At 65.2% G+C, this 10580-nt stretch overlaps 1 protein-coding gene across 1 annotated transcript; it reads right to left on the minus strand.

Moving 5' to 3' along the window:
* Positions 1-371: 371 nt before the first annotated feature.
* RAVER1 (ribonucleoprotein, PTB binding 1) lies at positions 372-9780 on the minus strand. Its single transcript, XM_082334177.1, has 14 exons — positions 9359-9780; positions 7652-7718; positions 6394-6863; positions 5982-6173; positions 5210-5339; positions 5028-5128; positions 3651-3762; positions 3100-3359; positions 2796-2889; positions 2526-2668; positions 2336-2416; positions 2103-2231; positions 1930-2013; positions 372-658 (listed from the first exon to the last, which is right to left on the minus strand). The coding sequence occupies exons 1-14, from the start codon at positions 9689-9691 to the stop codon at positions 512-514; spliced, it is 2343 nt and encodes a 780-aa protein (XP_082190303.1). The 5' UTR covers positions 9692-9780; the 3' UTR covers positions 372-511.
* Between the last annotated feature and the right edge of the window lie 800 nt (positions 9781-10580).

Here is a 10580-nt window from a genome sequence, read left to right on the forward strand (position 1 = left end):
AAGTAAAAAGGCAACTTTTACCCCCAAAAAAGTGTAAAATGGCGGCAGCTCCAGTCTTAAAAAAAAATAAAACAGAAAAAAAAACCCCACACGGGTGAAATGTTGAGGAAGGGGGGGGGGGGGCGGCGCCGTGCCCCCCCCAGGGCCGGGGACCCCCCCTTCCGCGCCCCAAGCAGTGGGTTAAGGCGGGGAGCGCGTGGGTTTTTTGGGGGGGGGGGGGGACACACGCAGCTCCCAGTTACTGCTCTGGGAAGGGGCACTGGAAAATGGGGGGGCACTGGGAAAGAGGGGGGGTGGCTCTCCGGGACCCCCTGACAGCACTGGGGGGGGGGGGGGGGCCTCCATGCTGAGACCCCCCCCCCCATCCTCCAGCGAGTCTTTCACATCACTAAAACCCTCCAAAAATAATCCAAAAAAAAAAAAAAGACTAAACATTAAAAAAAAAGAAAAAAAAAACAACCCACGTTTGTACAAGATTTACAGGGGGGGGGGATTTTGGGGAGGGGGGGGGCTAAAATATCCTCTTCCGCTTCAGGTAGGAGTCGGCGTAATGCCCCCCCAGGCCCTGGGAGTGCTGCCCCACGTAGCAGCCCTCGGGGCTGGGCTCCGGGGAGGGCAGGAGGTGGGAGAAAGCCCGTTTCTGGCCCCCCACCGGGGTCTGCAAGAAAAGAAAACAAAGAAGGGGGGGGGTCGGTGTGGGGTTTGGGGGGGCTTTCGGGGGTTTTGGGGGGGGGGGGCTTACCTTGGAGTGGCAGCTGGGTGAGTGGCTGGGGGGGTTGGGGGGTCTTTGGGGGGTCTTTAGGGGGTTTCTTGCCTTGGAGTGGGAGCTGTGCGAATGCCTGGGGGGGTCTTCGTGGGGTTTGGGGGGGTCTTTGGGGGACCTGGGGGGTTTTAGGGGTGGTTTTGGGGGGGTTTTGTACCTTCGAGCGGGAGCTGTGTGAGTGGCTGGGGGGTTTGGGGGGGTCTTTGTGGGGTCTTTGTGGGGTTTGGGGGGGTTTCGTACCTTCGAGTGGGAGCTGTGCGAGTGGCTGGGGGGTCTGGGGGGGTCTTTGTGGGGGTTTAGGGTGGTTTTGGGGGGCTTTTGTACCTTTAAGTGGGAGCTGTGCGAGTGGCTGGGGGGTCTGGGGGGTCTTTGTGGGGTTTGGGGGGGTTTAGGGTGGTTTTGGGGGGGGGGGTTCGTACCTTCGAGTGGGAGCTGTGTGAGTGGCTGGGGGGTTTGGGGGGTCTTTGTGGGGTTTGGGGGGGTTTCGTACCTTCGAGTGGGAGCTGTGCGAGTGGCTGGGGGGTTTGGGGGGTCTTTGGGGGGCCTGGGGGGTTATAGGGGTGGTTTGGGGGGGGTTTCTTACCTTGGAGTGGGAGCTGTGTGAGTGGTGGGGGGGTTTGGGGGGGTTTTAAGGGGTGGTTTTGTACCTTTGGCTGGGAGCTGTGCGAGTAGCTGGAGGGTCTGGGGGGGGTCTCTGTGGGGTTTGGGGGGATTTCGTACCTTCAAGTGGGAGCTGTGCGAGTGGCTGGGGTTCTGGGGGGTCTTGGGGTGGTTTTGGGGGGGTTTTGTACCTTCGAGTGGGAGCTGTGCGAGTGGCTGGGGGGTCTGGGGGGTCTTTGTGGGGTTTGGGGGTTTTCGGGGTGGTTTTGGGGGGCTTTTGTACCTTTGAGTGGGAGCTGTGCGAGTGGCTGGGGGGTCTGGGGGGTCTTCGTTGGGGTTTGGGGGGGTTTCAGGGTGGTTTTGGGGGGGGGGTTGTACCTTCGAGTGGGAGCTGTGTGAGTGGCTGGGGGGTCTGAGGGGTCTTTGTGGGGTTTGGGGGGTCTTTGTGAGTGGTTTTGGGGGGGGTTTCGTACCTTCGAGTGGGAGCTGTGCGAGTGGCTGGGGGGTCTGGGGGGTCTTTGTGGGGTTTGGGGGGGTTTCGGGGTGGTTTTGGGGGGGTTTTGTACCTTCGAGTGGGAGCTGTGCGAGTGGCTGGGGGGTCCCAAGGCGAGGACGGTGTCTGCGGAGGCCGACGGTGGCATCCCGACGGCCTTGGCGGGGGGAGAAGGGGACACATTAAGGGGGGGGTCCGGGCAAAGGGGGGGTCCCCAAATCCCTGGGGACGCGAGGGGGGGCTCACCTTGTTGAGGTGACTCTGTTTGAGCCCAGCTTGAAGGCCACTGGTGAAGTAGGAACTGGGAGATCCTGAGTAAAAGGGGGGCAGGGGTGGCCCCAAAGGCCCTCGTTCGAACCCCGGGGACGAGGAGAGCTGGAAGGGGAAGGGCTGCAGGTGACAATCGGGGACAAAAACAGGGTGGGGGGCCCCCCACTTTCCCATTCCGCCCCCCGCAAGGTACTGGGGGAGCTTTTTACCTTGTGTCTGCTGTGCCCGAAGCCCCCCAGGATGGGTCCAGCGTGGTCTCTCGTCTGGGGGTAAATCCGGGAGCCCAAATCCTTCTCCGGAGAGAAGACGGGTTAGAGGGGCTGCCCCAGCTTTGCTATCCCCCCAAAAAACCGCCTAGCCCCCCCCCAAAAAAACCTCCTAGGCCCCCCGTGCACCCACCGGCTGGTAATCAAAGGCGTAGGTGTCTCCGGCCAGCCCGGGCGAGGGTAGGAGCGGGTCGGCCAGGGAGGGCTGGGAGATCCGAGGGTTGGAGACGCTCCCCAAAACGCCGGCTTTCAGATTAAACCCTTTGTTGGCGGCGCCTGAAAAGGCAAAGAGTTGGGGGGGGGGGGAAGAAATCAACCCCAAACGGCTCCGGTTCCTCCCTGCTCTTCATCCCAAGGGGATTTCCCTTCTCCATTTGGGAAAAGGGGAGCGGAGGGCGCTCACCTCCCAGGCTGTTCGCCGGCAAGAGGCTGTGCAGGTTCAGGTAGGGGTTGAGAGGAATCTTGAAGTCTTTGGGGGGCTCCCCCAGGAGCGAGACCTGTGGGAGAAACACTTGGGGGGCTCAGGTGGCTCCTCGAGGGGCTCAGGTGGCTTCTGGCGGGGCTCAGGTGGCTCCTCAAAGGGCTTGGGTGGCTCCCCGGGGGGCTCGGGCAGAGAAACCAGCCCCCAAACCCCGTCGGAGGGCATTTGGCGACGACACGGAGCCCCCGAGGTGCCACGGGCTTCTCCCGGAGCGAGGGCATCTTACCCCGGAGGCGGGAGGTCCATTTTCGCTCTGCTTTGGTTTTTGGAGACCGCTGATGACGGATCCCAAAATGGAGGTGGTGAGACCCTGCAGAGCCGGGGGGGTGACGGCGGAAGGGGTGAGCTGAGGCACCTGCGTCCCCAGCACTGAGTTTTCCCGATCTACTCCCACCGGTCCCAGGAAAGAAGCCAGGGGTACGTTTCCAGAAGGCAAAATCGGTGATTTTACGTGTCCCTGTGCCATGTCGCCGGGCAAGGGGCCACCTGGGGAGACAGAAGGAGAGGGATGGCACCGGCATCCAGCCCCCCCACCTTGCTTCCAGCCTTTTCTCCCCGCTCCACGCAAGCCGCCTCGCCCCGGCGTCCGTCCCCCACCAGGAAAACCCGACCCCGGCCCCCTCCGCTCCTCCCAACCTGCCCGGGGGGGGTCCCCTGGGTGGTTTTCCCCCCCAAAATCACACCCGGGGGGGGGTCACACCCTCAGCCTGGCACCGCAGGGGTCCCCTTCTCCACCCGAAAGCGCCGTCGGGCAGAGCCCGTGCCGCCGGCTGTTACCTGAGGAGAGCTCTCCCAGGAGCTGGCTGGGGGGCTGCGCTGGCGCGTTGGCCAAACCCAGGGCGCCGTGGGGCAGGGAGCTCAGCGGCGAGTCGCCCAGGATCCCCGGCTTCTGCAAAGGAAAGCGGGAGGTTAACGCCGCGCGACGTCGGGCCGTCCGTGGCGGATCCGTGGCTCCGGAGGCGGCGGAAATCCCCTGGCGCTGGCGGGATGGAGGGGAACGGAGGCGGCACGAGGGCCTCCGGATCGTAGCCGTCGGCTAAAAGCTTGGCAGGAAACGCGCCGCAGAGAGACCCGGCTGCAAATTCACGGCTCCTTAAGCAGTGAATACCAGAAATAACGCCGGGCAGACGCTCCCCGCCACGGTTCAGCACGAATTTTTGTTCAAAACGGTCCATTTGCGCTGGAACGAAGGAGCCAAGTCACCCAGCCCTGCGCAGGCATCGTTCGCCGAGCCGGTGAGTTGAAGGGGAGCCAACGAGGGATGGGGGCTCCCCTCTTCTCACCCCCCCCAGCGAGCCCGAGCTCGGCGTGGGGACCGGCTGACCAAGCGTGGGACAGAGGCAGAGAGCCGACCAGCCGCCTCGCCGGATCCCCGGAGAGGAGCCGCTCACGGAGACCGAGCCCTCCCGTCTCCGATTTGGAGCAATGACTCGCTTCTCCCCGCAAGGAGAGCGGCTCTGGCGTTACTGGAGTCACTGGGGTGACTGGTGCCACCGCCAGAGCCCTCACCGCGATCGCTGCCTGGTCTTAAGGACGGGAAGGAGGACGCGGGGAAGGCGCTGGCGGGGGTCGCGGCGCTCCGGCTCGGCACCACCGCACACACAGCACGTTACCGCGCCGGCTGCCTCCTACCGCTCACATGGAAGAGGGTTTGGTTCTCCTTGTTCTGCAGCAGCTGTGTCCAGACCTGGTTCTGCAGGAACAGGGAGTTCCCAAGCAATGCCTTCTGGGGCAGAAAGCACAGCGAGAAAGACCAGAAAAGACAGAAAATCACTCAAAAAGAGGGAAAAAACCAAGCGCGGGGCAGTTCGAGAGGCACGGGGAGAGCGGGAAGCGCGGCAGGGAGCTTTAATCCTCGCTTTGCTCCTCTCTACTCCTCAAGTGGCAGCGAGAGTTTCGGGAGAGGCCGTGGTGATGCGCGAGCCTGAGCGGAGATAGGAGGCGAGACGGTGCGGAAAACGGCAGCGGCACGAGGCCGTCGTCGGGTTTGGGAGACCCCCGCCCATCGGCGGCGGCACGGGCAGGACCCTGATCTAAGAGGAGATGTGTTTCTCGCGGAAGCGAGGCGGGCAGGAGCGCAAGGGCTCCGGCACGACAGCAGCGCCGGTGTCCGCGGCGCGAGGGGAAGCCGGCATCGGTGAAAATCCCGCGTACCTGCTGGGCTTGGGTTTGGTTCTGAAGCGCGAGTTGGAGGAGAGCCGTGGAGAGGGCCGGGTTGGTCACCAGCGGCACGGAGGGAGCGGCGCCCAGGATTCCTGGAGGGAAGAGAAGCCGGAGGAATCGCCGGCCGCAGCGAGGACAAACCCGCCCGGCCTCTGCTCTGCGTTCGGCCTTACCCTGTTTGCCTCCGACGGCCCCGTGGAGCAGGGGGTTGAGCAGCAGCTGGAGGGAAGCGGGATTTCCCAGGCTGTTGAGAATTTGGAGGATATTCGGCTCAGGGAGGAGCCCTTTCCCACGATTCAGTGCCTTAAAAAACCAAAAAACAGCGTGTTAAAAGCAAGACAACCGGCTCCGAGGCTTCCCCCACCACAGGCCACCCTGAAATTACCCTTACATTCCCCAAACCAGTAAGATTCCAGCTCTGAAAATCCAGTTCCCACCAAGATCGTTCCCAAATATCCCATTGTAGGGCAGGGAGGAAACGACCGACCCATCCCTACAGCTGACGAAAGCCGAGGCGCAGCGGCTGCCGCGCAGTTTGCCATCGGTATCGGCAGCTACGCCGTCTGCAATCCTGCCGGCGCGGCACCTGCCCGGCAAAGCTCTCCACGCCAAGCAGCCGCTGGATTCTGGCAACAAGCGGCATTCCTGCTCTGAATTTTGGGGCGGCGCACGGGAATACGGGAGCGAGGGGGGAATTTGTGCCGTGCGATCGGAGCCTGGGAGCGGCAGCGTGCCAGAGATGCCCCGAAGCAGGAGCTACGGGCAACAGATGGCTGCTCCGTAGGGGATCCGATGGGAAATGTGCTGGCTGCTCCACGACAGCCTGCTCCAGGCTGGATACCCGACCTTGGGAATGCCGGCAGCACCTGTCACGGTGCCGGCAAGCTGCGAAGGGAAGAGGGAGCGAGGAGGAGGAGGAGGAAGCAGCACACACACAAGCCTCACCGTCGCCTGCGCGGCTATCAGGGCGGCCAACATGCTGCGGCCGGGAGGGCCGGGAGCGCAAAAGGAGACTCGGACGTGATTCCCGGCGAGCGGCAAACCATCCGTGGCCTGCTGAACCATCTCTGCCATCTCTGCCGACTCGTACTCCAGGACGGCGAAGCCCTTCAGCTGCCCGTCCTGCCCGTAGGCCAGCTAGGAGAGGAGAGGGACGCCAAAGGGAGGGTTAGCACGACGGGAAGGGACGGAGCCAGCGCCAGCGAGACCCGAGAGACCCTCACGCGCCGATGCGAGGCTGTTGCACCCCGGGGTGCCTCTTGCTTTCGGCTGTCGGCCCTCCCGGGAGCGTGGGGGGCTCAGAGAAAGGCTGCACCCCAGAAAAAGCACCTTTACGCCCCAAAATCCCCCCCCTCACCTGGCAAAAAGCGGGGGCGCAGGCGGCGGAGAAGACCTGCCGCAGCTCCTCGAGGTCGGCGTAGTTGTGGGGCAGCTTGTCGACGCACAAGCACTTGGAATGGAGAAGATCTAACGTCAACTGGTTGACGTCCGTCCAGTGGACGTAGAGAGTCCGCGTGCCCAGCTGCTTCCCCAGCAGATCCGACTTGGCTCTGGCCGCCGAATCCTTTTTCATATATTCCACAAATCCGTAACCTTTCGAGTGTCCCGTTTTTTCACTGTAGACCAGGAAACAACGTTCCAGGTTGCCGAAAGGGCGGACGAGCTCTTCGAATTGTTGTTGGGTGTAGAGCTGGGGGAGGTTGGCGATACACAGGAGGGCGTCCGTGGGCTGCAGCTGCACCGAGATCTCCTTCTCCCGGAGCTTGCTCAAGTGGAATTTTTTGATGGCCGATTCCGCCTGTTCCCCGTTGAGCAAGGTGACAAACGCTGCGGGAGCAGAAGCGGGAGGGAAGGGTGAGGCCGTGCGGCGCCCGCGGCGCCCCAAAATGCGAAGCTGCGGGGGGCTGGCGAGGTGCAGGGTTAAACCTCGGAGGATGCGGGGTAAAATTCACCCCTCCGGCCGCCGTTATGTGCCCAAAGCCCTGACGAGGCGAGGAGCTGGAGGGAGTCTCGGCGAGCGCCGGCCGGTGAAATGACACCGTCCCCGGTGAAGCCTCGCGCAAGGTGACCCTGTCCCCAAGCTCCGGGGAGACACCGGGGACAGGGGTGGTGCCCCCAGGTCCCAGCCACCCTCACCCCCCCGGGCTGGAGGAGCTCCCGCAGCTTCCTCTGCCCCCCAGAACCATTTTTGGGGTGCGGGGGATAACGCCGGCGGGCACAGCCCCCCAAGAGGGGCTGGATTGAACACCTTTGGTTTGGAAAAGCATCCCCGGGGGTTCGGGAAGCGACGTAAATCCCACGCTGCAATGTATAAAGTCTCCCAGGAGGGGTTTAAACCCCGCAACCGTTAATTTTCCACCCGCCAAGAGCTAGCCGCCGCACAAAAAGGGTGCGGTGAGCGTGGCTGAGGGTCAGACCCTACGCAGGGCGCAGTCGGGGGGGACACAGGCGGAGAATCGCCGCAGAACAAGGTGTTGCCTTTCCCAACGGAACACCCGGCAGCGGAAAAGCCACTGAACGTGCACCGGGGTGGGGCTGAGCCTGGCCGCGGCGATAGGATTCGGCACCGACAGAGCGTTCGCCGGAGACGCCCGCTGCGAGAGCAGCTTACTCACCAGTCCCTTTGTATTTGTCCACAAAGCAGTATTTCAACTCGTAGTCGCTCAGCAGATCGTGGACTTCCTGGATAAACAGAGGGGTTTTAAATAAAAATAATAAAAAAAGAGGAGTCAGCTTCTAGGGAGAAGCTCCAGCCCCTCGCTCCGGCGGCTCCCCTAATTCCCACAGGTCACCCCGAAATATTTCCGCTTCTCCCTGGGCTCGGAGAAGGAGGCAGAGAGGGAACGGGCTCGGTTCAACGCAAAGATGCTCCCCGGGGATCCTCGCTGCGCACCCAAACGAGCCCTTCGGCCCTGCTGTCTCCCTCCCTCCTCGCGGCGTCACCTCCCGTGTCCCCAATTTGACGCCCCGAGGGTGTTTATCCCTTAAGGCTGCCGGGGAAGCCGCTCCTCCTCCCAGATAAGCATCTCCAAACCAGTTGCGTCGCCTCCAGCTCAAGACTTTGCCCTCCCTGAAATAATTTACAAACCTTCGGCCTCTCCGACACTCCGGGGCGATAATTAACTCTGATTTACAGGGAGGGGAATTAAAAAAGCAGGCGGGAGAGAGCGCTGAGGCGGCTGGGGCTCTCGGGGCTCGTTTGAGGTGGGTATTGGGGGCTGGTTAAGCGGCGCTGGCTCTTCCTTGGAGCCGAGTTTGAGGGGCGACTCCCCTGTTCCCCCCCGGGAACCGTTAAAGTGATAATTAAGGGGGTTCGGGGGGGCAGGAACTGGGGTGAGCTGAGGCCGTGAGGGGGTCAGGGAGCCCCGAGGAGCGGCCAAAGAGCCAAAGGCAGGAGCCGGCGGAGTTCGGGACCCCACCCCAGCCGCCCCCCCGTCATTCCAGCATCCGAGGCCCGGCCCGGCTGCCCCGGTGCTGCCCGTTAGCCTGGCTCCTCACCGGTACCGGGCTCAGCTTTGCCCTCACCCACCCCAAAGCCTCAACTCCTGCCCCGCTCCCACCCCCGGGGGGCTCCAACCGGCACCTCCAGGCCCATCCTCAGCCTCCCCCCGCCGGAGCCCCGGGCCCGGGCTCCCCTCGGCTCCCCCCGCCGCAGCCCCGGGCCCGGGCTCCCCTCGGCCTCCCCCCGCCGCAGCCCCGGGGCCCGGGCTCCCCTCAGCCTCCCCCGCCGCAGCCCCGGGGCCCGGGCTCCCCTCGGCCTCCCCCCGCCGCAGCCCCGGGGCCCGGGCTCCCCTCGGCCTCCCCCCGCCGCAGCCCCGGGGCCCGGGCTCCCCTCGGCTCCCCCCGCCGCAGCCCCGGGCCCGGGCTCCCCTCGGCCTCCCCCGCCGCAGCCCCGGGCCCGGGCTCCCCTCGGCTCCCCCCGCCGCAGCCCCGGGCCCGGGCTCCCCTCAGCCTCCCCCGCCGCAGCCCCGGGCCCGGGCTCCCCTCAGCCTCCCCCCGCCGCAGCCCCGGGCCCGGGCTCCCCTCAGCCTCCCCCCGCCGCAGCCCCGGGGCCCGGGCTCCCCTCAGCCTCCCCCGCCGCAGCCCCGGGGCCCGGGCTCCCCTCGGCCTCCCCCCGCCGCAGCCCCGGGGCCCGGGCTCCCCTCGGCCTCCCCCCGCCGCAGCCCCGGGGCCCGGGCTCCCCTCGGCTCCCCCCGCCGCAGCCCCGGGCCCGGGCTCCCCTCAGCCTCCCCCGCCGCAGCCCCGGGCCCGGGCTCCCCTCAGCCTCCCCCCGCCGCAGCCCCGGGCCCGGCCCCGCTCCCCCCGCTCCCCCCGGCCCGTACCTGGTTGCTCACGTCGGCCGGCAGCCCGCGGATCAGCACCTTACGGCGGTTACGGAACTGGCGGGCGCTGCGCTCCAGGCGGCTCCGCACCTCGGCCGGGTCCAGCACCGGTAGCTCCTCCTCGGGGGCCCGGCCCAGGCCCGGGCCCGGGCCCGCTACCGGTAGCTCCGGGCTCGGTGCCGTTACGGCGCCCGCCAGGGAAAGCGCCGCTGCCGCCGCCATCTTGGGCACCCGCCGCCTCCTGGGACCATCGAGATGCAGGCGGCGGGTAGAGCGCCGCCAATACGCCGCCGCCTCATTGGCCCGCCCGCTGCCACGCCCACGCGGCAGCATTCGGGGCGCTCATTGGGCACGGCGAAAAAAACAAGCCGGCACCACCGGCGCTCGCCATTGGGCGGAGACGCCCCTTATTAGCATGCGGCCTCCTGATTGGACGGAACTGGACGAGCCCTGCGGTTACGGCACTCTATTGGCTGCTTCTCAGGAGCCACGCCCCTGAGCGACCCGACCCTTGACCCCCCCTCACCCTATAGGGCCTCCCCACCCTATAGGAACCCCGAGACACCCCCTTCTATAGGGGGCCCGGGGCCCTCCCCGCCCTATAGGGACCCCAAGACCCCTCCCTCACCATATAGGGACCCCGAGACACCCCCCCCCCCCTATAGGGGCTCCTGACCCCCTTATACACCCTATAGGGACCCCAAGACACCCCCCTCCTCACCCTATAGGGGTCCCTGACCCCCTCATACACCTTAGAGAGACCCCAAGACACCCCCCCCTCACCCTATAGGGGTCCCTGACCCCCTCATACACCTTAGAGAGACCCCAAGACACCCCCCCCTCACCCTATAGGGGTCCCTGACCCCTTCATACACCTTAGAGAGACCCCAAGACACCCCCCCCTCACCCTATAGGGGTCCCTGACCCCCTCATACACCTTAGAGAGACCCCAAGACACCCCCCCCTCACCCTATAGGGGTCCCTGACCCCCTCATACACCTTATAGAGACCCCAAGACACCCCCCCCTCACCCTATAGGGGTCCCTGACCCCCTCATACACCTTAGAGAGACCCCAAGACACCCCCCCCTCACCCTATAGGGGTCCCTGACCCCCTCATACACCCTATAGAGACCCCAAGACACCCCCCCCTCACCCTATAGGGGCTCCTGACCCCCTTATACACCCTATAGAGACCCCAAGACACCCCCCCCTCACCCTAT

This window comes from Platalea leucorodia (genome assembly GCF_965183815.1).
Source record: "Platalea leucorodia genome assembly, chromosome: 29".
Classification (NCBI taxonomy): Eukaryota; Metazoa; Chordata; class Aves; order Pelecaniformes; family Threskiornithidae; genus Platalea; species Platalea leucorodia.